The following is a 27673-nucleotide window of genomic DNA, read 5'->3' as shown; positions in this document are numbered from 1 at the left end:
TCCCTGACCTGTCCTCTCCCTACTCTGTTTATGGTTTGGTTTCTTAAGCACCTGAAATGCCAGTTAAGAATAACACCTTTCTTTTCCCAACAAAGTGATACCACCGCTCCTTGCCTCCCTCGGTTCTCCTCCCCCAGAATAAAATGTGGAGGAGGGAAACAGAGGGATGCAGTAACCCAGAGAGGGTGTAAAAGTGTAAAACCGAATATGGTCACGAAACTAATTATGTTGAAAAAGGGATGACCCAAATTGACAAAGAATGGAGTGTCAAAATATTGATTGTCACGCTGGTCTCCATTTATGCGCCAAATGATGACACAGATCGCTCCTGGTCGGAGATGAAGCTCAAAATTATTACCTTTACTGAAGGTGCGTTAGTGGTGAGGGGTGATTTTAACATGGTTCTTGATTACTTGTGTGATAGGATGCCCAGTCGCTGGTGGTGGATTCCCAGCTGCAAAGAAGCTTTGCGTCTTCCTTCCAGAGCACCAATGAGGAGCTAGGGCTTTGGGACTTGGCGCAGGAAGACCCTGACACCCTTTTCACTTTTTTCTCGAAGCCTTATTCTTCATTCTCTAGAATTGATTATATCCTGGTCGAAAGGGGGCTTTACAACAGAATCTCAGAGGTTTCTGTGGAGGTGACTCCGTGGTCTGACCACGACATGGTGAGGGCACAATTAGGGATTCCCGTTGTTCTCCCAGGGCGGAGGCAGTGGACATGCAATGACCTCCTGTTGAAAGATAAGGAGTTAGCTCGGACTGTTCTGACCTCTATTGAAGATTTTTTTTTAGTTCAACGACGACGGGCAGGTGGGCCTTGACGTGGTCTGGGAAGGCTTTAAGGTTACAATCAGGGGTGTTCCTTATTGGGTTGGGGGCGGCGAGGAAGCGAGAGAGGGGTAAGGAGGAAATGCTTCTTAGGGACAAAATGGAGGCTATCCAGCCGAAGGGTAAATTAAGGTCCCAGATCTTCCCGGGTAAGTTGGCAGATCTTCAGCAGCTCATGGCGAAACTAGCTGCTCTGCTGGTGGGGCAGACCGAAAGGAAGTTGTCCTTCCTTAAGCAGAAGTACATGGAGAAGGGTGAAAAAGCTGACAAAATTCTAGCATGGAGACTTGTGAGCTTAGGGAGAGTAGGCAAGTGGAGGCTCTTGCCCTGCCAGATGGTATGCTCTGCCGAGAGGATTCTGCGATTGCTGACAAATTTGGGAGGTATTATGAAAGCCTATACAAATCTGAATACGATGGAGATGGGGCAGATATAGACGATTTTTTGGAGGCTTTACCAATTCCCTCCCTTCCCTCCGAGAAAGCCACCCTCCTGGAGAGCCCTATTTCACCCCAGGAGGTGATAGACACTATAGGTGCTATTAAATCGGGTAAGGCCCCGGGGGATGATGGGTTTTCTTTTTTTTTTATAAAACATTTCGGGATGCTTTGGCCTCATTTCTAGCTAAATTGTTTAATGGTGTTCTGGACTTGGGGCATCTCCCCTCATCCATGCTTTCGGCCCGGATTGTTGTAATCCCTAAGGAAGGAAAGGACCCGAGAAGTTGTCAGTCGTTCCGTCCAATTTCCTTGCTTAACACGGACGTGAAGATTTTAGCTAAGCTTTTGGCGAACAGGTTAGCGACCCATCTCCCTGGCCTAGTGCATGGTGACCAGGTGGGTTTTGTACCAGGGAGGCAGGGAAGCGACAATATTAGGAAGTCACTCGGGTTGATGCATGAAGTGGCTCTTTCGGGGGTGGAGGCTTATCTGTTATATTTGGACTCGGAAAAAGCTTTTGACCGGGTTGAGTGGGCCTACCTGAGCAAGGTTTTAGTGAAAATGGGTTTGGGGGCTAGATTTTGTAAATGGGTAGCAACTTGGCCAGGGTGGCAGTTAATGGAGTGACCTCGTCTCCCTTCTTTCTTTCCCGACGAACAAACCAGGGGTGTCCGGTTGCGCCTCTGTTTTATGCTCTGGCGATTGAGCCCCTAGCGATAGCGGTTAGAGAGCATTGGGTACAGCAGAGGTCAGGTGTGGTGAGCTGGAGTTTAAACTCTCGCTGTTTGCGGACAACCTTTTGGTGTATGTAACTAATCTTAGGCAGTCGCTTCCGAGTCTCTTCAATCTAATTAGCACTTTTGGTTCCTTATCCGGGTTGAGAATTAATCGTACGAAATCGTGTTTGATGCCTATGGCAAGCTCTGACTTGGAGGTGGGGTAGGGGCCCACTTGGGAGGGTATCAGAGTTGAACGGGAGGCGACGCATTATTTGGGGGTTTTGATTCCGAGGGATCTAACGAAGCTTTATGAGGTCAATTTCCCTCTGGTTTTGGTGAAGATTCTTGCCGACCTCCGGCGGTGGTCCCCCTTGACGCTATCTTGGTTCGGCCGTATGGTGTCGATCAAGATGAGCGTGCTTCCCCGTCTGCTTTACTTGTTTTCCTCCCTCCCGGTCATTATCCCAGAGTCATTCTTTAAAGCTCTTCAGTCGGAGGTGGTCCGCTTTATCTGGAGGGGAAAGAAACCGAGGGTTAGATACGATACTTTGACTCTTCCGCGTTCATTCAGGGGCTTTGAGCTGCCTGATTTTTGTCGATACCGTAAGGCAGTTCAGTTGAGGGTGTTCCTGGAGCACTTAAGGGATGAGATGAGAACGTACTGGTCATATATTGAAGATGTCCATGCTCATCCCAGAAAAGTGAGAGACCTCCTGTGGGCAGTGGGAACCCCATTTCCCAGAGCTGTAAAAGTACACCCCACCTTGTCAGTGTTGTGGTCGCTGTGGACCCCTGCTTTTTGGCCTACTTCACTGAGCCCTCTGCCCTGTCCAGTGGACAAAGTAAAGAACTTAGGGGTCATTCTCTCCACCTCCCTGTCCATGACAAATCAGGTCTCAACGGTCTGTCAATCTACCCACCACCAGATTAGGGTACTTAAGAGGGTCCTTCCTATGATCCCAGAAGCTATGCGCCCTCCTGTGGTGGCTGCATTAGTCCTCTCACGGTTGGACTATTGCAACTCCCTATACCTCGCTCAGCCGGTGGGCCTTCTCCAACGTCTCCAACGCATGCAGAACCTGGCAGCTAGATTGGCCACAGGTTCTCCCTATGGAGCACATATCTCGCCAGTGCTTCGCCAACTTCACTGGCTTCCAGTGGCCCAGCGAGTTAAGTTTAAGTCACTGTGTATTGTCCACCGAGCAATCCAGGGCCTAGGTGCTGAGTTTCTTCAAACCAAATTTGCCCGATATATCCCGGAACGTAATCTTCGCTCCCTGAATACCAACCTCTTGGTGGTTCCTAGGTATAACCGGGAAAGACTCGGTGGCAGAGCCTTTTCCATTGCTGCAGCCAGGCTGTGGAACACCCTCCCACTGCCACTCAAGTCTACCTCTAACCATTTGGCTTTCACGAAAGCCCTGAAAACTACTTTATTTTAGCTCTCTGACTATTACTGCCCTTCCTGTTTGGTAGCTTCCTCACCAGCGCCATGATGCCCTTGGGCGACCGTGCGCTTTACAAGTCCAGGTAACATAACATAACAACAGCTGTGGAAGAATGATAGGGGGAATGCGTCCCTTTCTTCTTGGCCCTCCCCCCTGTCCTCGGTGTGGGCAGAGTTGGTCGGACGGGGGTCTGGAACGTGCAGCCCAGCTGTTTAGGCAGGGTGTATTTATAGACTATGATAGTCTCGTGGAATCTCTGGGCGCTCCTCCGATTTCTATTTTTGACTATGTATGAGAGAAGGGCATTATTACCGACCCCCACTGGGTCGCAGACCTAACTCGCCCCCCCCGCACTCTGTTGGAGAGAGTGATTATCGATTCCAATAGTAGGAAAGGTTCCCTTTCTAAAATTTACAAAGCGCTGATTACGGCAGATGTAGAGTTCAGGCAGCCTTTTAAGAAACATTGGGAGGGTTGGGTAGAGGGGGAAATAGGGGCAGCTACTTGGTCGGCCGTTTTTAAGGTCCTTTTTTCGGGATCCCTGTACACAGCGGCAATGGAACATGATTTGAAGATGCTGCACGCATGGCACCTTTCTCCAGAGAGAATTGCCAAAATGTACACGGGGTCCTCCCCACTCTGCCCGAGAGGTTGTGGTCAACGGGGGTCCTGGTTTCATCTTTGGTGGGGTTGCCCTTCTGTCCAGTTTTTCTGGTCTGAACTCCTGAGCTGAATTAAGGAGATTACGGGGGCTGATTTACCCTTGCAGCCTCTTGTACTTCTCTTTGGTGTTCTGGCCTCGGAGGAGGAAGAATTGCCCTTATCACGAGTGGCCCAGGCCATGTTACGGGCGGGGAGGCTTGCTTTGGCTCAGAGGGGGAAATGTGCTGTGATGCCTTCTAAAGCAGACTGGTTAGCAAAACTCTGGGTGATCTTTACGTATGAAAAACTTTTGGCGATTACTCACGACACCATGAACTCCTTTTTGCAAAACTGGATGGTGGTTTTGCTTCATGAAGAATGTGAATCAATGAGACTTTGATTTATGAGACTTTTCATATGCCTCGAATATTTGTGTTACCGCACATGATGTCATGGACCGGCCTTTGTTTCTATAATTTGAGCCCATTATGCCAGTATTGATTGTAATTTTGGTCCCGATTTTGTGTGATGTTTTCTCTCCTTAGTTCCTCTAGGTATGGTTTAGGTTGAGTGGGAGGTGGGTGAGGGGGGGGGAACGGGGTGGAGTTTGGTCCAGGGGTTTCCTGGAGAGAGGGACGTAGCCTAGCTAGTCATATGGTGGTCAGTCATAATGTAGAATGCAATAATGTAGAAAGTCAAAATGTCGATTTTTTTTTTTAGAAAACAATGTCGAAAAACAATAATGTCGAATTTTTTCTACTTCTACATTTTTTAGAATTTTTTCAAAAAAAATAAATAAATATATATATAATTAAAATGTGTTGAGTATGAGGGGTAAGAGGGTGGTGAGGAGGTGAGAGGGTGGTGGGGGGTGGGGGGGTGGCCGGGGGGTGTTGGGTGAGGGGGGTTGGGGTGGGAACCCCCCCTAGTAAATGATACTCTTCTTATTTATTTATTGATAGTGCTAATTGACTTTTTTTCCGACATTTTTTTTTCTAAAAATTGACTCTTTTCATTATATGTATAGGTTTTCGACATTGTTTTCTACATTTTTTTTTCTACATTTTTGTAAGTCGACATTTTTTTTTCTACATTATGACTATAAACCTAGTCATATGAATGCATGTTGTTTGTGTGTGCAGTAGTATTCGTTTCAACATTGTTTGGCCTGTTTCTATACTGGGTGATCGCTTTCATTTCAATAGGTGCCAGCCAGGGGGGTGTGGGCCTTGAAACAATTAAAAAGGAAACTCAGGTGGCCACCAGGGGGCGCACAGATGTCCTCAGCCTCTGTGTGAGCTCTGTCCCCTTCGGTCAAATAAGTGGTTTGAGCCCCCACTTACCGACCCCCCCACCCTAAAATTATGGCTGGAGTGGATGCATGAATATCCCCTCCCTCACATGGAGAAGACCCGAAGAAAATCGGACACAAAATCACCTCAAAATCCATCAAGGAAGCGGTGCGCCCCTGCATCGGCCAACACGACATAGATGAAGCGAAACTGAAAGCAGCGTGCCTGCTGGACATTCGGAGGCGGGCCTGTTTGGAGACAGTGTGTGCCGGAGAACAAAGGTAGACTATCAGAAGACACCCCCTGACCGAGGTTCTCAACGGGATGTGGGCACTGGCTCTGAAGCCGGTGGTCACCGTCACGGCTGTCTACAGGGGCGGAACGCAAATTGAAATAGACACAGCGCTGGTTCTACGTGCTGTGGAAGCGCCAGAGGGAAGATGAACGGTGAGTCCCGCCCGTCCCTGGGAGCTGCTGCTAATGTCTCACTGTACTACCGCATACCGCTTTGTACTCTTTCCCATCTGAGCTGCTGAACGAGACGCACACCAGCAAGGCAACCAGATCACGTGCTGTCCACGGACCTGGAGCTGGCTCACAACGCTCCCCACATGCAACCCAGCATACAGCAAATAAATCTGTAAACCCGGCACCGCGTTCGGCAGGCCTACGCAGCCCTCTCCCAGCAAAACATATCGGAAGGGCGAAAAAAAACATTAAAAAAATAATAAAAATAATAATAATAAGAAGAAAATAACGCCGGGGGCAGGACCCCGCTGGGGAAGGATCAGGAAAAGAACCCCGCAGCACCCCGGGGGAGCGGCGGACCGGCCCTCCCGCCACGGGGGCAGAAAACATCTACGTAGCCACCTCACACAGGGCTACCTACCACGCAGAACTACTCCGGAGGCACACAGGGAGTGCACGGCCCCGGCCAGGATCCCATTTTGACCCCACACAGTGCCTCGTGGACAAAGCAGGGCTAGGCCCAGCTACACAGCGGAGGACACCCCCCTGGGAGACGACAGCAACTCTACGGCCCAGGTGAGAGGCCCCTGCCGGCAGCCGGTGGGGCGTGTGCCTGTCTGGGCGGCCTACCCCATCCCTACTGGGAAGAATAGCCTGATCCTGTAGGCCCCACCCGAGCAACGCACACTGGCACGTCCCTGGGTCAGCGGAATCCACCTATAAAGACCATCCAAATCTGGGCATACCACGCTGCTGGGCGGAGGAATAGGAGGAGAGTGGGGTTTTACCCTCTACTTCTTCCAGCAAGTGGAGGCCCCTGTGCCAACCCGTGGGGCGTGTGCCCGTTTGCAGTCTGCCAGGACCTAACCAACCAAAGAGGTTGACCTGGGTGTGTGGCCCCCGCCGGGACCCGGTGGGGCGTGTGCCCGCCCAGAGGCCTCCTCCCGCCCAACAGGCCCGATTGGGGGGCTGCCCCACCTTTAATTAGGACCAGACCCCACGCATAAGAGACCCACAACAACTCGACCCCGGATCAGCGCAGCACAACCTCAGGGGCCCACTGGGCCACGACCCACCAAGCAGCTGGGGGGCAATAAGCACCCTAGCCCCGGAGGGAGACCCCACGATCACGCCGCCCAAGAGAACTGACACACACCTCCGGCGTCCTCCGCATCATCGCAACCCCGGCCCACCCTGAACTAGCAGGCTGCCCGTGACCCAGGTGAGAGGCCCCCGTCCTCAGTTGGCGGGGCGAGTGCCCGCCTGGAGGGCCGCCCCACCCCCTTGCAGGGGACATTCCATCGACTACAAAACCCACTGATGCGACGCACTACGGACTGATCCTGGGGTGGCACGGCATTACCCCCTAGAGCCCCCCGGACAGCAGCGGACCCCGCGGCAAAGGACCAACAACACCCCATGAGCTGGAAGAAGGCCCTACAAACGTTTCGCTTCCAAGAAACAGCAAACACGACTGAGGCCCACACTGTCTCCGGAGCCATGGCCCACACGGAACCCGCAGGCCAACCCGCAATGACGATGGAAAAGGGCTTCGCCTCCATCCTTCAGGAGATCAGAGAAATGAGATCCGACATTGCCCAGAAGTTCGAGAAACTGGACCAAAGGGTAGACAAAATTGAGGATAGGGTCCTACAAGTGGAAAACTATCAAACGTCCTTTACATCTCAGGAAATCCAATTTGGCACACGGCTTGCGGCTTTGGAGAAGAGGGATGAAGAGAGAGCCAGGATCATGGACGACTATGAAAACAGGGAAAGGCGGAACAATCTAAGGTTCTTTGGAATTCAGGAGACGAAGGGTGAGACGGAGAGAGCTGACATCACCCTTTTGTTTGTTGAGGAAATGACGACGGAACTCACGTTTGACCGGGTACACAGGGCCGGGGGAAGAGCGGGGGGCCCCAGAACGGTTCTGGCCCGCTTCCACTATTACACGGAGAAAGCCAAAGTTCAGGAGGCTGCGAGGAAAGCGGGGGCGATAACCTATAACGGCGCACAGATCGCCATTTTTCAAGATCTTTCAGCTTACACCCTAGCCAAACGGAGGATGTGCCGCCCTCTGACACAACAACTGAAAGGGAAGGGTGTCTGCTACAGATGGGGATATCCCTTCTCCCTGTCCTTTGAATACTCTGGCCAACGCACAACGTTGGTAACCGAAGAAGACATTAAAGGCGCTATTCAAGATTATGTGGGCGAACCCGCCCCCCGGAGGGAACCAGTGGGTCCGGAGGCGCTCAGAGGGGGTACCCCCGGGCAGCCCAACCCCAGAAGGAGGAAAACCGGCACGAGGAAGTTCAATAAATTGAACACACCACCAACACCAATGGAGGAGGACCGGGCCGACTCAGGGGGGTGACACCAGCGACCCCACGGAGATCATTAGGTCTAGAAAGCAGAAAGACACTGGAGATGCCTGGTTTGCTGCACCCCCTTGTACTGCAAGTATAAGGGGGCATAGAGGGGATCATAACTGTGGGAACCGAGAGATGCACCAACCAAGGCCCGGGAGAGTAACCAAATTGGGAGGTTCGGGGGAGCGCCGAGAGGGGGGGAAGGGGGGGGACTCACGGTAGCGAGCTTGGGATCTGACGCCTGGCCGAGGGGAACCGGCTGGTGGTCCAGCCAACAATCCAGGAATGGAAGAACTACATGGCTGGATGCCGCGGAGGGGTGTGGGGGTTTGTTTACAAGTTGGGGGTTTTAGGGCGGGGAATGAGTTGGGGGGGATGTTGGGGAAACGTTTCAAAGAGATCCAAACAAGAAAATACAGTAAGCAGGGAGGGAGCGTCCATGCGACACCGGTGACCAAGGGGAAAGGCGACAGCGACTATGGCTGACGACCGACCGGCCCTAGGGGTGGGAACCCTGAATGTGCGGGGCTTGAACACCCCCACGAAAAGATCCCTAATCAGTAGGGAGTTTAGGAGGGCTAAGCTGGACATACTCTTTGTGCAGGAAACACACTGGGCGAGGGGGAGGGAGCCCAGGCTCCGGGGTGGCGGAATTGAAGAGATATTCTATGCATCCCACAAGGGGAAGAAAAGAGGGGTTGCAATTCTGATCGCTAGGGGGTTGAGTTTCGAGAAAGACTCCATCCTAAGGGACCCCGAAGGCCGCTACCTCTTCGTACGAGGCTTCCTACAGGGATCACCCATAACCCTGGTGGTTGTATATGCCCCGAACGAGGGCCCGGCCCAATTCTGGGAGGGAGTGGGGGAAAGACTGAAAACCTTTGTCCAATGCCCATTGGGGGTGGGAGGCGATTTTAATATGGTCCTAGACCCATCCAGAGATAGACAACGGGTAGGTGCACCAAACCCCAGACCCGCTGGAGACGCCACGGCTCGCTGCTTCCAAAGGGTGAATGATGACCTGAATCTGGTGGACACATTACCCACCCCCCCCCCCCCCCCCCCCGAGTGGGGACTCCCTCTTTCTCGTACTACTCCTCCACCCACAAAGCCTTCTCCAGAATAGACTATATCCTTGCGGACGAGGTACTCCGACCACACATAGCGGGTTACAGGGTAGACCCCGTCCCCTGGTCTGACCACGACTTGGTTAGGGTCACCTTGGCAGGGGACTGGTGCAGAGAGCGGAGGGGGAGGATGGCTTTTCGGTGTATTTCTATAAGAGGTTCCGGTCCACCCTGTCTCCATACCTGGCGAAAGTTTTCAACTCGGTATTGGGAGGGGGCACTCTCCCCGACACCATGATGGGAGCCATTATAGTGGTCCTTCCCAAGGAAGTTAAAGACCCGAGGGAGTGTTCGTCCTATCGACCCATATCGTTGCTCAACATCAATGTCAAAATCTTGGCTAAGGTGGTGGGTAGGCGGATGGAGGGGATAATGCAGAAGCTAGTCCACGGGGACCAGGTGGGTTTCATTAGGGGCAGACAGGGTTCGGATAATATCCGCAAAACGATAGACTTGGTCCACTTCGCCCAAAATTCAATTCTCGAGGCATGCATTCTGTCCCTGGACTCGGAAAAAGCTTTCGACAGAGTAGAATGGAGATACACGACCCTCGTCCTCCAACGAATGGGCTTTGGGACGCACATCCTGACCTGGGTTACCGCCCTCTACAGAGCCCCTACCGCAAGGGTCCAGGTGAATGGAGTGCTGTCAGAATCTTTCCCCCTCACCCGAGGGACTAGACAGGGCTGCCCTCTTCCCTCCTTCTGTATGTCCTCACGATGGAGGCTTTGGCCATAGCGGTTAGGTCCCACCCAGATATCAGGGGTATCGGAAGGGGAGAGGTGGAATTTAAGCTATCCCTATTTGCGGATGATATCCTAGCATATCTAGTGGACCCGGGCTCTTCGGTCCCTCCCCTCCTGTCCCTGGTTAGTTCGTTCGGGAGGTTCTCAGGCCTGAAAATAAATACCGCCAAGTCTGTCCTCCTTCCGATGCGCCTGGTGGACCCGGTACTAGACCCCCTGACTAGGTTTAATGCGATAGCGGTGGGCAAGAACAACATAAAATACCTGGGGGTTCTCCTCACTAGGGATTTAACAAAACTAGGGTCTTCCAACTATGAGCCCATGCTAACTGAGATCGCCTCTGACTTGAGAAGATGGGGAGGAATGATCCTCTCATGGTACGGTCGGATGACGGCAGTCAAAATGAACATACTGCCTCGGCTTTTATACCTTTTTACAGCCCTCCCAACCCAGGCACCCGCTCAAACATTTATAGACTTACAAAAGGGGTCCGAGACTTCATTTGGCAGGGGAACACCCCGCGGATTGGTAGGGCCACCTTGACGCTTCCAAGAGAGGAGGGGGATTTCGGTCTCCCAGATTTCCAACTGTACTATCACGCAGCGCAACTACGGGTCCTTCTAGAACACATGAAGGAAGGTTTACGGACATATTGGTCATACCTAGAGGACATGGATGTCCACCCTCTGAAAGTCTGTGACCTCCTGTGGGCTCCTCGCAGGTCTATCCCGAAAACAAGTTCTATCCCACCCTACCCTGGGTGTTCTCTGGGACATTTGGAGGGAATGCCCCCGGACAGCACATCTTTCTTCATGGCCGTCCCCCATGACCTCCTTTTGGGGGCCCCCCCTCAAATTGGGCAGCAGAGGGTTTAGACAATCCCAGAGCTGGTCAGATGCGGGACTGGAATGGGCGGGCCAGCTGTTCAGGGAGGGAGAATTCTTGAGTTATGAGGACCTCCGGGAGGGAATGGGAGGCGGGACCCTCTCCATTTTCGAATACATCCGTCTCAAGGGAATCCTCAATGACCCCGCGTGGGGCCCTAACCTGCGGAGACAACTAACTCCCTTCCAGAAACTCCTTCACTCAGCAACCTCTAGAAAGGGAGCGGTCTCCCGCATGTACACTGTCCTAAACACCCATGACCTCCAGACTAGGCGAGGTTTCCGTGTTTTTTGGAGTGATCTAGCGGGAGAGGAGATATCAGAGGACGCCTGGGCTTGCATTTTCAAGATATCGTTTCATGGCAATCTTTTCGCCTCAGATATGGAACACAACTTTAAAATCCTGCAGGGGTGGCACAGGGACCCAGTAAAACTCTCGAAAATGTTCACAGGGGTATCACCTGAATGCCCGAGGGGCTGCGGCCAGTTAGGGACTAGAAGTCATATGTGGTGGCTATGTCCGAAGGTACAGACCTATTGGGAAGCGGTGAGAGATTGGATAGCGAAGGTAACAGAGGACCCTCTACCCCTCAACCCGCTGACCATGCTGCTGGGCCTCCCCCGGAGGAAGCGGAAATACACTGGTACCCAAGGATGTGGGAAACTATCTTGAGAGCAGGCAGAGTGGCCCTAGCCCAGAGGTGGAAGAGCCCGGAAACACCTTCCAAAGAAGATTGGACAAAAAAACCTAAGAACATGTTCTTGATGGACAATGACTCATGCTCATTCCACGCTGAATGGTATGGGGTCCAGCAGACATGGATATGGGATGTCCACTAGTCCCGAAATCATGCCCCCGGTTGGTCGGGGCGCGACCACCGCTGTGAAGGACAATACCCAAATGGGGGCTCCCCACAACCTCGGGCGACGTCGGCTTCAAGCCAGTAACTGAATGGGTCACATGTTGCGGCGCTTCAAAGACCTGGGAAAAGATGTGAAGGTTTGGTCTCTTTTCTGCTGTTATGTTTGGTTTGGACATGGTGAGGGGGAGGGAGAAGGAGGGTCGCCTCAGTTAGGCCCCGTTTTCTGTCTTTATGTTTTACAAAATGCTAATAAAAATCAAAGTTTAAAAAAAAAAAAAAAAGGAAACTCATTTAATTTGGGATGGAGCTAAACTGATATGGTGTCACAGGGTTCCCGAGGATGAACATAATAGTGATAATACAAGTACTCCTCACAATAGAACTATGCAAGCTACTTTACCGGCACATAATTCCCAGGTCAATGTGTACACGATGAATGACCGAACCCCATCATAACTAACTTGGGTGCAAAATCATCCATATCCAACAATGGTACCAATCCCAGAAGTAGCAATGTCTAATGACCCAGCTAGTAGTGAAGGAGGTAATAAGAGCAAACCCATGTCAAGTACTTATTACAGTTTATATACACAGTGGGACGACACAAGGGGCCAGAGGACTGAGGGGGAATAGCCAAGGAGAAGAAGGAGGGAAACTGCACAGGATAAATGGGAAGAACAATATAGATTTGGCCTGGACACAATTGATGATCCACAGCACGCCCACCAGACAAATAAATGGTATGCAGACATGAGCCAAACAGCAAAACAAACAACAAATGAGAGCTGCTATGTCTGCTCACTCATTCCTCATGCCTCAGGGACTCCCAAAGTACTACTGCTGCAGGAAATCCTATTTGCAGAGGTCCAGTGTCTCCTACATCTTGCACTGTGTCAAATTAAAAATACTTTTCAAGCACACACAGTTACTTTTGAACTTTTGCAAAATGAACGAACATGTTACTCCCGGCCGCAAGGAGTAATTTGTGTAAAAGAGCTGTTTTTGGTAATAAAAGGGACATTGCACCTGGACAATTAGCAGAAGGAAGAAATACAGTGCAAAGCAGAAGTGCTGCAAGGATTGTCTGAGGAAAAACTATTCTGGGTACAGAGAACATACGCTCCCATATGGACTGAACATATAAGTAAACTCACGTGGGTCAATGCCATCGAGAGACCCTTTAAGCTGCAGAAAAACATTTTGTATGAATTGTGTTTCCATGGTGAAGGAAAGAGGGACATCGGAAGAAACGAGAACTGCAGCAAGACTCTCATAATACCGGACATGAAGAAGGGAACAGCAGCACTAATGGACACATATGGGGTCTGTGGCAACATGGTATACCTGCACCTTCCACAATCCTGGAAAGGGACGTGCTCCCTGGCAACGTTGCACTCAGCACTGATGGTAATCGCCGAGAGCCATATCAACGGAGAGAGCAGGCATGCAGTGATCGAAGGTGAACCATCCCCAACTCTACCCGGGGCAGAACCAGCATATGCCATAGACGAAGAAGGTACCCAAGACCCACATCGGAGAAGGAAAAGATCATCCAACTACATCTCAGCTAAGTCTTCCGAGCTCCTGGCCCAAATACCAGACGGATTCGACTTTTCAGCTCCGTAGAGACATTCTTTGCGTCCCTCATTCCTAGCATCCAGTTGAGAGCAAATGTCAGGTGGCTCCAGATCACTCGATGGGAGCTCATCCAATTGGCCAACGACACTGAAGAAGGATTTAATGTCATTAAGGTAGAACTCCGAGCCTTACGGTTAATGACAATGCAGAATCAATACGTATTAGACTTATTAACAGCAATCGATGGAGGTGTTTGCTGAAGACTCGGGAGCGCATGTTGCACATTTGTACCATCTGCAGATGCTGAGAACGGTCCCCTCCCGCACGTCATAGCTGCAGTACAAGACCTTGGCGAGCGGATGAATAATGAAGGAGGGGCGAAGCCTAGCACCTGGTTTGACAATCTTTTTTCGTGGGTGCCCTCTTAGTTTGGGATGACCGTGAAGCTCCTGGTGCCACACATCATCTTTTTACTCCTCATTTTTTGTGTGTATCAATTAGGACTCCGATACTGCGCAAACACAGTGCCAAATGGTGCACTGATGATGGTAACAATGGGACGTGCAAATGGTGTGGCACAAATAAAACATGAGGCTGAAGTACAAACTGGAGAACACACAGAGCCGAAATACAGAATGACTGCTGTATACAGTACAGGACACATAGTAGATAGTTTATACCACACAACTATAAAAGAGCCCAGAGAGTTAGAATGGTATAAGGAGACATGGGTAGATCTGGAGGGTGATGGAGGGTGTATTTATATGAGCTGTACTCCGGATGAATATGCTTGAAGGGGACACAGCCTCAGGGCAGTATGCAGGGCATGGATGCCAATAAAAGGGACACCTGCATGGGACGAAGCAGTGGCAGAAGAGGAGGAACATAAGGGATTGAGACAGTTGTGGTATTCGTTACTTAAGTAACGAAAGGGGGGAATGAGTGGACGGAGGGGGCATTTGAGACCCCCCTCCCTTATTCCTATGCTTCCTGGGTAGGCCCAGCCACGTCTGCTTTGGGTCCAGGGCCGCGTCCCCGGGGCACTCGTGCGGGAACACCTTTAGGAACCATGAACCCTTTCATACACAAATATCAATAAGGACTGTGATACCCTTATGCCCACCTGAACATGAATAAATCCAGGCGTAAATGAGACTCCATTTTGTAAATAGGGACTCCATCTTAGTAAATGGCTATTGAGATTTCGCCCCAGCCTGTAGCCATCCCCGCCAAGCGCAGCACACAGTGAGCCAGATCCTCCCCCCACCTCCTCCCCTCTGCCATCCACACAAACTGCCCGGTTCCCATGAGAAGGCTGGCTGCGAGAACGCAACAATATCCCCACTGTGTCATTTGCCTTCCGACTCCCTTCACTGACTAAGATACAACCCATTGCAAAGGCCAGAACAAAAGCTATCCATCTCTGAAAACCTGCCTCGCACCCTACAAGACCCAGGCCCTATAAAACATAATCCCCGTGCACATTAGGACAAAGTCAACAGTTGGAAAATACCCTTAAACCCACAAACCTATTTTTTCCATTGATATAGATAAAAGCAAGCATGCTTTCTCACCTCGTGCAAAATTGCATAAACCTGCTGATAAACCAAGAGGGCCTAAGAATAAACAATTTAAATATGTATACATGTGTATAGTTGAAAATTCCTATGCAACCTTGCTACATCAAAAGCATAAAACATGGTAACCCATAAACTTTGAAACATTCATAACACTAATTACAAAGGTTAACGAATAATGAAATGTAGATGTGCATGTGTTTGCACAATGCTACCTCACTTTTTGACAAAACTGACTGTACTTGCAATTATAATGTCTGATAAATATGATCCTTAAGTTAGCCGCTCCGCGCTGGTAGTCACATAGATCTTTAATCATAATGTGTGTTTATGGACAAGTGATTTTTCGAGTCAAAGACATGTTTTATTAGTTGGCTGCTTAGTGACAAACCCCTTGTTTCTCGTCTGTAATAAAGCTAGTTAGTTATGAGAAGATAAAAGTATGATCTGAGTCTATGTGATTTTAGTGCAGACAGCAAGCCACGTGCTAAAAAACCTTATGTTAAATGTCACTGCATATTATGAACCCAGACAAACAGAGGGGGCCTCTAGACGCCTCAGCTCATTTCGAGGGCAACAAGGAGTTAGTGATGTTTGGACATTTGAACACGAGCCCCCATAATGAAGTGCATGCCCAACATATTATGTGCCTTTGTGACCCAGTCATCCTGGCTATATATTTGAAATTATTTTTATTGATGCTGAATGGACACCTCTGACCATACAATGACCCCTCAACCTCTACCCTCTTGTCTAGTATATTTTGTATGTGTATTGACATTAGTGTAATAACTTTGATAAGGTGAATAATTCACGACCAGCAGTAAATAAGCCTGCCTTATAGCTATGTTTTCAGAAGTGTTAAGATACCAGCCTTGCCTGACGGGGCCAAACAAATGGCTACATTTCTGAATGTGGGCTGTGTAGTTGCCAAAAAGTGTGTTCTGCAGAATTGGAAGAGCCTCCCTACCCCCTCTTTCCAGAAGTGGCTAAACCTACTCACATGGTCCCGTAACTGTGAAGAGGAGTACCTTAATATGATCCCTGCTCGTTTACGACCCAAGAGCATTTGGACTGCTTCTAACACCTACCTTCATAGTCTGGATGAGATCTCGTCCGCAACGGGGTCCTCCCAGCCCTCTCATTGAAGTACTGTTACATCATAATCTACCGTAATGTCCTAATCCCCACCTGGTGATGTATCATTGTCCCGGTCTTTTCTGACTTGTTAATGTATCCCCTGATGCATGTATTGTAATCATTGGTTGCTCTGATGTATGTGTTTGCTATATGCCTCTGCCAACAAAAATAAAAGTAAAAAAAAAAAAAAAGATATACCAGCCTTACCGCTGGACAAACGGGACAGAGTTTTGAATGGATGAGAATGCGTGGCTACAAGGGCAAAATGTTACAACAATAGGATGTCAAGAAGCAACAAGAGATGAGCTCAGCTGAACGTTTGACCCACACCCCATGTCACCCCACCACGTGCCTGAGGACCAATCAGCTATCGCCACCCCTATAGGTGCTTGTTCTTAGTTTCCAATCCCAATTGATTTTGTGCCCCTTAGGCCCCCCCTCTTGAATGATGAAAACTGTATAAAAATAAGTTGCAACATGTTTTCTGCAGAGCGCTCTCGGCGTGAGCAGAGTAGATTCTGTTTGCCCTAATTTAGATAAAGCCTTTAACCGCACTCTCACTTGGTCTTATTCCCTCCTGGGATGTACCTTTATTGACTCTGTTGGGTGAATTGCCAGCAGTTTTGGGGGTCTCTCACTTTCACACCTTTTATTTATTTTATTCTTGGTTTAACTGCATTTCAACAGTTTTTACAAGTAAGTTCCCATCTGTGTGTTTCCATAAGTGTCTCCTAGAATTAATAAAATAATTGAATGGAAGTCTCTTTATCTTCCCCTTATTTGTTTATAAGATTTCTAAGTTAAAGCTTTCCAATAAATTGCCCACTGTGATCACTGGTTTCCACTTGGCCCCATTCATTAAGTAGGTCCACCAGTACTCTTCGTCCAGTTTACAGAACTTGGAAAACAGGTGACTTAGGTGAATCTTTCTGTTAGACGATAGGCCAGTGCATTTGAGGATCAGATGACTTAGAGTTTCATTAGTCTCAAAACAAAAATGACACGTGTTCTCCCTTGCTTTGTCTCCGATTGCCAGTATTTTGTTGGTTTTTAAGACATTTAACCTTGCTCTCAGAAAGGTTGATAGGATCCTTTTGTTGGGGAACTTCAACAGATAGTTTATGGGTTAATTCAGTTTTTGGGCGTTAATTGGTTGGTGTCTGGTTAATGTGTTTCTTGCAGCCTCCTCCAAGGTGTTACACCAGTCATGTTCTTGACATTTCTTTGCCGATTTTGTTGGGTTGTTGTATAGTTCCTCCTCAGAGCTACCGATTTCTTCAAGCAAAGTAAGATTGTTACGAAACCAAAGAGTTAGCATTTTGTTTGATCCCTTTTTTTGTTCTTCCCGGATCATCTCGTGCATTTTTGAATATGAAATTTGAATTTTCCGGAACTTTTAAAGACACCAGGCTTAGTTCACTCCTGATTGATGCCACCGGAGTGGATGACGGCAGGCACAAAATGTTTCTCCAAACAAAGCCTTCAAGTTTTTTCCCTTTGTGTTTATAAGTGTGGGGAATCTCGTATGGAGTGCTATTTTAGAATGTGGCATTAGAATTCCCCTTCGGGAAGAACAGCCAGCTCCTACAAGGATACAACAGTGAATGTTCAGACATAGCGCTCAACTTAAAGCATGTCAAGTGTGTGTGTTCCGCCAAGTCCAGGTTTCATCCTTTGCACTCTGGCAACTGTAGTTTTGCCTCAGGGCATCTATAGCCAGCTTGTATGGTTGTATCTTCTGCTGCAGAAGTGGGGTTTTACTGTTTTAGTTCTTTTTCTGCGATTTGAGTAAATCCTGTATTTTTGTAGGACCGTGCACGGACATGCCTTTTGTTTTGGTACTTGCCTCACTATTGTTTGTAACTGTCTCCTGCATACTCGCTTATCTGGAGTACAGCCAGCCCATCCATCTTGCCGTCGTTAGCTATAGAGGAAAACGAGTCACTTTGCCTGTGGCACAAACACCCGAGACAACTAGTCATACAAATGTATGTGACGTTTGAGATGCCCCTCATCTTGAGGAAGGATAGCTCAGGGGCAACACGTTTGTCTTGGAAGCAAGACAATGCAGTGCAGAACAGGTTTGAATCGGTTCCATGCGATATTTTCGCCGAAAAAATATCGCGATGCAAAAATATCGCCATATTTATGCGGCGAAAATAACACATGGACCCTGCGGGGGACACCCCCGCATAATTTTTTTATGTGCGGGGGTCACCCCCGCAACTAATATTTTCGCCACCAAAAATATTGCCTATGGCCGTTCCCGACGACCATATGTACGGCAATATTTTTGCTGGCGGAAATATTACCCGATACCGTTTGAATCCCGATCCTGCACTTAGAAACCACTCATTGGTATTAAGCGTGTTATAAAAGAACAATTATAACATAATAAGGAAGGTAAATTAAATGAGCACCTAGGGTTTTCATATCTCAGACAACCCTTCTTGAAGCCAAAGGTTTATGCCAATTTCCAAAGCCTTGTCCCGCAGAGGGTTCAATGTATGCATTTGAGAGATGAGGAGAGGTAGAGGGACTGAGTGGGGAGTTCAACAGTGCAACATTTTGAAAGCAAAATGAGGGTTTCCTGCCGAGGCCAGTGGTAGAGGTGTGGGGAATCGACTAGGCTGTTTCGCCTTGTTAGGCATTTTATCATGCCTTGCTATGATGTCTAATGTTTTGTTATGCATCTCATGAATCTTTGAATGCTTGCAACGCCATGTTATGATTAGTATATGTAGATCAAGGGATGGCAAACAAAAACAATGAAGCAGCCCAGGAGCTGTTGGGGGGTGGGCAGTGAAAGGTGCCTAAAACCATTCCAAGGCTGGTGGAGTGCAAAGGTAGCCCAGAGCCAGCTTGGGGAGATGTGGATAAGGGAAAAAAGGGAATCTGAACCTGCCCACAGGTTGAAAGGAGGGATGGGGTGCAACAGGAGACCAAAACAAGCTCTGGGATGGAGGGTTGAGGAGCAGAAGGAATCCTGAACCAGAGACTAGCCCAGTCAAAGTATTTTGGGGAGTGAGAGCGGGGAATGAAGGGAGCCCAGAAACATCCAGCCAAAGGATAGGGGGAGGATGGGTGGGGTGGGTTGCAACAGGAATTCTGAAACAACCTAGGGGTTGAGAGAACGCATGGGGTACAAAGGGAACCCATATCCAGATCCAGTGTTCTTGAGAGATGGGTGGCAGACCTTGACTTGGCTACCCTGTGATGGATGCTCTAGTAACAGAGAAGATTAAGGGCTGGTTACACGAGCTGCCGTGCTGAACAATCAAGGCCTTCTGCTCTAAGGTGGGAGGTGGGAATAGTCCAGCAATTGTGAACAATGTGGATGAATGGGTGCAGTGACCGGTGATGTGGTGGCCTGTCGGATGGGAATTCCTGGCTACAGGGCACCTTGCAGTTTGAATCTCTATTTGGAAAGTTGGGACGTAAAAGGTTTGTTAGGTAGCAAATAAATCTCTTTGTTGACTGAGTTATTGTTTTTTTTTTTAGACAAGTAAAACAGAAGTATTTTTGTTTTAACAGGCTTTCTTTGCCCCCATTAGTTACCACAAATGAAAATATGCCTACGGTCTGATGACATCAACACAACAGGACGAGATGCGCATCTATGTATTATTTTGGGGAGTTGATGAAGCCTTTGCCCTATTTTTTAGAAGGAAAAATGACGTGCAGAAGCTCATCTACAGGGCTACCAAGAGGCATTTACGTAGCACACTGCAGCCTTCATCAGCAAGTCAGGCCCTTTACATGTATGTCACAAACTTGGCCATACAGGCCACTAAATTGACCCTTCCTGTTCTGCAAAATAATCTATGTGTTGGTTACATTTAGATGAACATGTAAATGGACAATGCGTTTTCATGTTATATGTTAATCAAACACAAAATATACCGTGGGCAAGGATAGACTTGCCTCCACACCCAGTAACTAATCTTACAGCAATGATGGCCAAGATTGAAAAGAATAAAGCAGGTGAAATAACTGTACTCCTACTCATTGGGCCCCCTGCCCGTTTGAAGAGTCTCCCCCAGGACTACACATCCTTCGTCATCGACGGCCACAAGATCCTCGTCGCACCCTCTGTTAAGACACTTGTGGTCTACCTCGCCTCATCTCTCTCCATGTCCCACCATGTCAACCATATCGCCTCGACATCAGGCTATGCGATTAAACTAATCAACACTAGCAAACCTTTCCTCACTACCACTAACCGTATGGAAGTTGCACACGCACTAATATGCTTGAAAATTGACAGTTGCAACTCCCTGCTTTGCGGCACCTCTGAAAAAAAACCTTTGCAAACTTCAAACTAACCAGAACAATGCGCTCAGAGCCGCCCTTAACATTGGCAAACAGGACCATATATTAGATGCCAGGAGATCAGCCCACTGGCTTCCAGTTAAGGATATAATCTATCTCAAAATCCTATCCCTCACACACCGCTGTCTTTTGAATGACTCTCCAGGCTACCTTGCTGCCTATCTAAGAAAAAACGCCTCAGAAAGACCCACTGGGGCCGCTTACAGTCACGGCCTCGTCAACCCAAGGTTCAAACGTGCTAAAGCAAGGGGCTCCATTTTCCCAGTCCGGGCGCCATCTCTCTGGAACAAGCTACCCCCTCACCTGCCTGCAGCATCTTCCTACAATGTTTTCAGAAAGCATCTTAAAACATTGCCCTTAAACTTACTCCCCCCCCCGCCCTGCCCCCACTGACTTCTGTTTGCTGTACATGCAACTAGCACATAGATGCCTATGGACTAAATAACAGATCAGAGTGAGGTTAACGTGTTCAATTCCTTCTTAATTCGTTTGTACCCGTGCCGTTCTGTGTTCAACTGCAGCCAGTGCCCAGATTTTGAACAAATCAATTTCTTCAGCATGCTGCTCTTTCACTAAAATGTCTGCAAACACCTGAAAGGGGAGGGGGCACGATACATACCCCTACAGAAAAGCTTAATAGCTCGGAGTGTACTATGGTTGTGCATTGTTGCAGTGTAAAAGCCTGTTAAGATAGCATAACATGTAGGAAGGCTTCCATCGATCTCCACGTGTCTCTACACAGCCATGCCATGGGAAACCCTCAGACAAATCTTTTTTTGCTTGCCATCTGCGGTACGTAGTTATAAGAAAACATTTTAAACAAAGAACTGCAACGTGTAGCTCAATCGTCTCTTAAATAGGGTACACAAAGACCAGCACACTCAGAAATCATTTCAAACACACACACATACTTCAGACATACTTTCTGCACGAAATAAAGTGACACATAAATCTACACATCCACACTGGACATTTCTTAAATGTATTCTTTTTCTGGTGTGCTCGTTTTAAAATACACTGTCAATTTATTGCTATGAATTTATTTGCGGTGTTAGACATCCAAAAGGTAAAAAAAAACGGATCTCCACCTCAGGCCCGTCAACAAAAGTACAACGTTCCGTTGTGTTCCCCTTTATTACACTGTACAGTTAATGTAGAAGTGTTTGAGAGGAAGGGGTCACTCGTTTACGAGCAAATTCAACTCTCAGCCTCTAAGTGGAATCGCAAATGACAGTCACAAGACCGTGAGGAATTTGTTCAGATGGTCAGAGAAAACACAGACTAAGTGAAAGCTCGTGACGGTGATTTGGTTACTGGAATAGAGACAAGTCAATTGAAGAAAATGCACTGTACAGGGTTCAAAATCGATGGGAGCTATTTAGCTCCTGCTTCTATCTTAGGAAAGGCTGGTTAACTTGAAACATGAGTTACCAGAGGCTACTTTTGACTCCACACGGCAACTGGCACATACAAAAATACATATGTGATATTAGCTCTGTATGTTTGGTAATATAAAGGTGAATAAAGGACACATCTAATTGACAAATAAAGCAGAATGGAACATACATCATGGAAAGAAATATAGTGTTTGCATCTTATGGGCAAGTTAGAATTTTGGTGCGCCTTGTACTAGCTTCAAGCTCTTGTGAGGTAGCTGCTGCCTACTGGGTGATGCCCAATACCCAGGAGCTTTTTGGCTCCAGCCCATCAAATCTAAATTTCGACTGCTACTGTATAGTAACAGAACATAGCATACCTTGTAATGACATGTAGAAACTGTGGAGTAAGCACTGCCTGCTGACACCGTTCTGGATACTGATAAGTGGAAATCAACGCTGGTGACTTTCCAATTGTGTAAAGATAGCCAACATGGGGCATGGAAAAAAAGCAAAAAAGACTCAAGAGTTCTCTTCCCTGAGCTGAAGGGTCCCCATCTTCTTTACCAAAACAACCTGTTCAAGAAAAAAAAGAACAGTCACCTGAAAATGTCAAAAAGATTTCCCTTAAAACACATAACTGAGCTTTAGGCATTCTTACCGAAAGCTCAACCACAGAAGTATCAGGTACACATGTGAGGAAGCAGGCCTGTCTTTATCCAACAAATAATCTGCAAAGAGCGCGTTTCCCACAGCTGGTGAACATTGAAAAGAAAGCAGTCGGGCGGAAACTTGAATAATGTGCATAGTTGCACTTATTTCCAACAGTCAGGCGAACTTCCTCACTGAGAAAATAGAGTGGGCTGGACATGTAACCTCAGAAAAAGACTTGCGACCTCAGAAGATGTTAACCTGTGAAGTGTGTCATTACTTAAAATAAATAGAAAGACAGCCTCCATGCTAAGGGCAGGAAATACAACGGGAAACCAGCGTTACACTTTTATACAACATACATATAACGTGATGGCTGGGATCTTGAAACAGGTGGTGATGCAACAGCCAATTCGGATTGAAGCACGCAGTACAGCAAAGCGGGTTAGCTTAACCCTTCCTTTGTTGGCTGCTATCCTAAAGAGGAACCCATGTGCTATTCCAATACCTCCAATGTCAAATCTTCCACAGTACAAAAAGCAGCATTTCACGTATGCAACCATCAGAAAAAGGTTCACCCAACAAAAATACTCTATGGGGAAGCAACAAAAATTCAAGTAAGAACACAACTACAGTGACTGAAACAATGCAAACTGATTTTATAAAGCATTCGCACCCGGGAAAGACAAATTGACCAATCACAATTCTCCTTTCCCAGGCGCGTTTGTGCAGTCAATGCCCGTGAAAACAACATAGAAAAGGGAACCTTTTTGGAACCTGTTTTCCATGGCCGCCGTCATCCGAAAAGGGACCTAGTCCCTTTTGTATTTTAATGGTGACAGACATTTTTGTAAACTTTTTTTTTTTTTTCCAATGGGAGATATGGTCACGCAAATTGGAGGTATGACTTGGAAGTTTCTACTAATGTTGTGGAGGAGGCTGGTCCTAGTTTTAAAATTATTTTGGCTAATGTACTGTCTTTAGCTGCTCATGCAGCTTTTGTTAATGATATTTTGGGTGCTCAGTCTTTATGTGCCTTACTGAGACATTGCTTGGGGTAGCTTCTGTGCCTGACTTGCTACAGGCACTTCTGGAGAATTACAAAATCATTCACTTAGATAGGACTGGGCCCAACCCTGGTGGGGGTGTTACAAGTATATTTGGATTTGTTTTCAGTGTATTTAATATTCCACTTCGCCACACTGTTGTAGGGGTTACTGCATCTCCTACCTGCTCAGTGCATGTATTGATTATCTATAGACCACCTGGAACTCATACTGGGTTTCTAAACTCGTTTCTTGAACTTGTGGCTGAGCTTCAGGTGAAATATTCGAAATTAGTTATTCTGGGTGATTTTAATATTAAGTTTAATCTTCCCTGTGGACCTGTTTTAGTCAGTTTTTTAAATCTAGGCAATATTCCCGATTTAGTGTTTTCGATGGAGTCTCACATTATTGCCCTCCCTGTGGAGCCGGTGATATGGTCTAACCATCATTTAGTGCCATTTATGTTAGGTCTCTCTGCTGCTTTGCCCAAAACCCTGGTTTCATTAGCCCTTTGGCGCAATAGGCTCTCTGCTAACCAGACCACTGTGTTATCTAATGTTGGGAAAGAATGCAATACTAGCCCTATTGTCAGTTTATCATTGCTGACTAAATGGCTAGGGGATGCAGTTGATTTGGTTGCACCTCTAAAATTAACTCAGCTCCGTAATCACTCGTCGGACCATTGGTTCTCCGATAAAATCAAGGCTGCTCGCCTTGAGGTAAGTCAGGCTGAACGCAAATAGCGGCGCTAATATGGGATACCCGAGAAGGCGGCGTATCGGTTCCATGCTAAAAAAAAGGCATAGAATTATCATAAAGCCATTTTTGCGGCTAAGCAAACCTTCTTACTCAGAAAGTTGTTAATGCTATTAACCAGCCTAAGGAGGTATTTTCTATTGTTAGATAATTATTATCTACTGCTAACTCCTTGCCTATAGCTATGCATATACAACTATTTTGCGATTCGTTGGCCCAATTCTTTATTTCTAATTTGGACACTATTGGGGCTGATATTCATTTGGCACATTGGAACTCTCGTCAGTCCTGTTTTAGCTGCTGATGTCATTTGCTCCACACATGCCTGGTCGAAATTCCCATCGTTTTCTGACAAAGCGGTGGGGAAGGCAGTTTTTCAACTTAAATAGGCATCTCCTTCTGATCCTTTTCCTCGGGTGGTCTTTAAAGGGTATGAGGTCGTTTCATCGACAGTCGTTTTTTCTGTCGGGTGTTTTTACGAAAAACCTCCTCAAAATATTTGGGGGGATTGGTGGAAAAGGGCCGATAAATGGTTGCGGTGGTCAGAACAGTAAACAATAGGCACGGTAGTGGGTACTTGAAGGATGGGGGGATCCCCCAAATAAAAATTAACACATTTGTATGACTTTTCAGCAACATTTTTCATAAAAACACCAGTCGAAAAACTACTGTCAATATGACATAGAACCCGTTAAAGATATTTTTCCTGCCATGATTACTTGGGTTACCCAAGCTATTAATTTTTCATGTCACTCTGGCCATATTCCTTTGGAGCTTAAACAGTCTGTAGTTATTCCTCTTCTCAAGAATCCATCACTGGATTCCATGGTGCTTGCTAATTTTCGTCCTAGTTCTCTTCTACCTCTGTTTATGAAACATTTGGAATCTTTGGCGCCTCCTCTTCTTTCTTCCTTCTTGAACACCCCTGGGTTCTTTGACCCCCTTTCAGTCAGGATTCCTTCCGGGACATGGCACGGAGGGTGTCTTAGTATCCGTCGTTGACGACATGGCCAGGCTGGTGAACGGCGGTTGAGTGGCTGGGCTGATATTGTAAGATATTTCTGCAGCCTTCGACACCGTTAAACACCCTATTATGTTATCTTTCCTGGCTGATAGGGGGAAATCTCTCTCTTGCCCCTTTTTCTTCTGTTTCTTGTCCTTCGTCTTGCAAAGTCCCTCAAGGCTCCACTTTGTTCTCTACTCTTTGTAATCTTTATATTCAGCCTCTTGTCTGTCTTATCCGCTGCTTCGGCTTCAGTTGCTACTCGTATGCCAATGACACCCAGATTCTGGCTCGTTTAGAACTGGACCAGGTGGAGGTGTTGTTGCGCTTGAGTCAGTGCCTGGGGGCCTGGATGGGCAGGAACTGGCTGAGGTCAAAATGGGGACAAGACTGAGGTCCTGGTGGTGGGTTCTCCTCTTAATCCCACTCTTTGGACTCCCTCTTTTTGGCCTGTTGCACTTGGTGATTTTCCTCTTCCTGCGACGGCTGTTAGGAATCTTGGGGTTATCCTGTCTTCGACGTTATCTATGGCTACACAGGTGAGGGCAGTCTGTAAGGCTGGATATTTGGACATTTCCATATAAGGATTCTGCGCAAGGTCTTGCCTTTTTTACCTAGTCATCTGCAGCCTTTGGGGGTGGCCTCACTAGTTTTGACCAGTATAGACTACTATAACTCCTTGTTTTTGGCTCAGCCAGTGAGGCTTATCCACCAGCTTCATCTGTTGCAGAATCTGGCGGCTGGGGTGGCGACCAACACTCCTTGTGGTGCCCATATTACTCCTGTTTTGCGCTCTCTCCACTGTCTTCCAGTGGCTAGACATGTGGAATGTAAGGCCCTTTGTTTAGTTCATTAGGCTTTTTATCATCAACTATCCATGCAATAGCTTCCCCCCTTATCTTCCTGCGCGAGCCCTATGTTCTGGGAGTGCTTGTCTAGTCTCTGGTCCCAGGGTTTCTTCTGTCCTGAGTCGGTGGTCGTGCCTTCTGTGTGGCAGCTGGCAAACTCTGGAATGCACTCCCTGTTGTTCTTAGATGTACTCTTAACCATTTGCAGTTTAGACGTCTTTTGAAAATGTTCCTTTTTTAAACACTGGTTGGGGTTGCTTGTCAGATGTTCTCAGTGCCAAGATGCGCAACGGGCCTACGACGCTTCATAAAATGGTTAACATAACATAACACAGAGCTCATCTCCCGTGGAAAAGAAAATAATTTAAACTATCCACACCCTGGGAAATCGCGCAGTGCAAATAGCTATCAAGCCCCATGTGGGGGGGTGAACATGGCTGGGGGGGAGGGGTGGACATGGCATTTAACGGGCCGCCAGCCTGAGCTTTGGTAGGCCCAAAAATACAGGCCTTCCAAAACTCGGGATTGCCAGGCCTTTAAACGCCATGCCACCCCCCAGCTGGGGCGTGAAAGCTACATTAACCTTCTGCCATTTTCGTTGGCCTCGCTGCACGGGACTGTAAGAAAAAAGGGAGGGGGTTGTTAGTGAGGTACCAGGAGAGGCAGATGCAAAACCTGTGGTTTTGATGGATGCAGGTCAGAAATACGCGGTTGCCATTCTACTTCTGTGGGTTTGTCATAGGCACTTCGGGATAGGTAATCTGAAGGAGTGAACCCAAAGGACTGATAGGTTGAAGTGTTTGGGATGTGGTTAACCAATGATGTGGAGGAGTGCAATAGTACCAAAGAGGAGAGCTGGACATACCTTGATTACTGTTGACGTGTAACAGCTAGGTCTTTGGTGGCAGTTTATGGGGGGGTTGTGAATGTAGTGTAAGGGGGTAATACATTTAGGAGGGTTATTTATTTGGGGTGGGGGGCAAAGGTGTAGGTGCTTCAAAACCAAAATACCAGATGTCCTCTGTGGACTCCTACCACTGGCCTCTTGCAAAGTCAGTGTGAGTGTGTGTTTTCTCTTGTTCTCTCGCTCAATCGAAGTACATTCTCTCTGATATAGTCTTCCCAGTGTGCAAACTAAAAAGGGTGCTGCTTAAATACACAATTGTACTTCTAAATAAACCACAGTTCACCTATATGTTAAGCAGGTTTGCCAGGTTAGTTTGTACATTGTACCAAGAATATTACCATGACAGCTTCACTCTGTCGCCACATTTACATTGTCCACAGAGCGTTTGTCAGCTTCAGTGTTATGCATTTGTAACCGTAGCTAGGATATAGCCAGGCTAATTTCATATTGCAAGCAAAACATTACCCCGTGTCATTTTCACAATTGACTAAAACCACTTCACAATTCCTCCAGATTTAGGCTGTGCTACTTTGCACCGACAATGAAATACGCAGCGCAGAATTGCCCCATGGCACCAAACACTGCCTCCAGAATTATCCAATGGCAACAGTTAACACTCACAAAAC

The 27673-nt window shown here is 47.7% G+C and overlaps 1 protein-coding gene across 1 annotated transcript in view; it reads right to left on the bottom strand.

Annotated features, from left to right (window-relative positions):
* HPS3 (HPS3 biogenesis of lysosomal organelles complex 2 subunit 1) overlaps positions 1-27673 on the bottom strand; it is an 807901-nt gene that overhangs the window by 640887 nt on the left and 139341 nt on the right. Inside the window, exon 5 of the mRNA XM_069618362.1 lies at positions 22217-22412. Coding sequence (XP_069474463.1) covers positions 22217-22412 — 196 coding nt within the window. The remainder of the gene's footprint in view (positions 1-22216; positions 22413-27673) is intronic.

This window comes from Ambystoma mexicanum, chromosome 10, assembly GCF_040938575.1.
Source record: "Ambystoma mexicanum isolate Mex_15411 chromosome 10, UKY_AmexF1_1, whole genome shotgun sequence".
In the NCBI taxonomy this organism is placed as follows: domain Eukaryota; kingdom Metazoa; phylum Chordata; class Amphibia; order Caudata; family Ambystomatidae; genus Ambystoma; species Ambystoma mexicanum.
The sequence above is the reverse complement of the archived record's forward strand: the minus strand, read 5'-3'. Positions and strand labels throughout refer to the sequence as shown.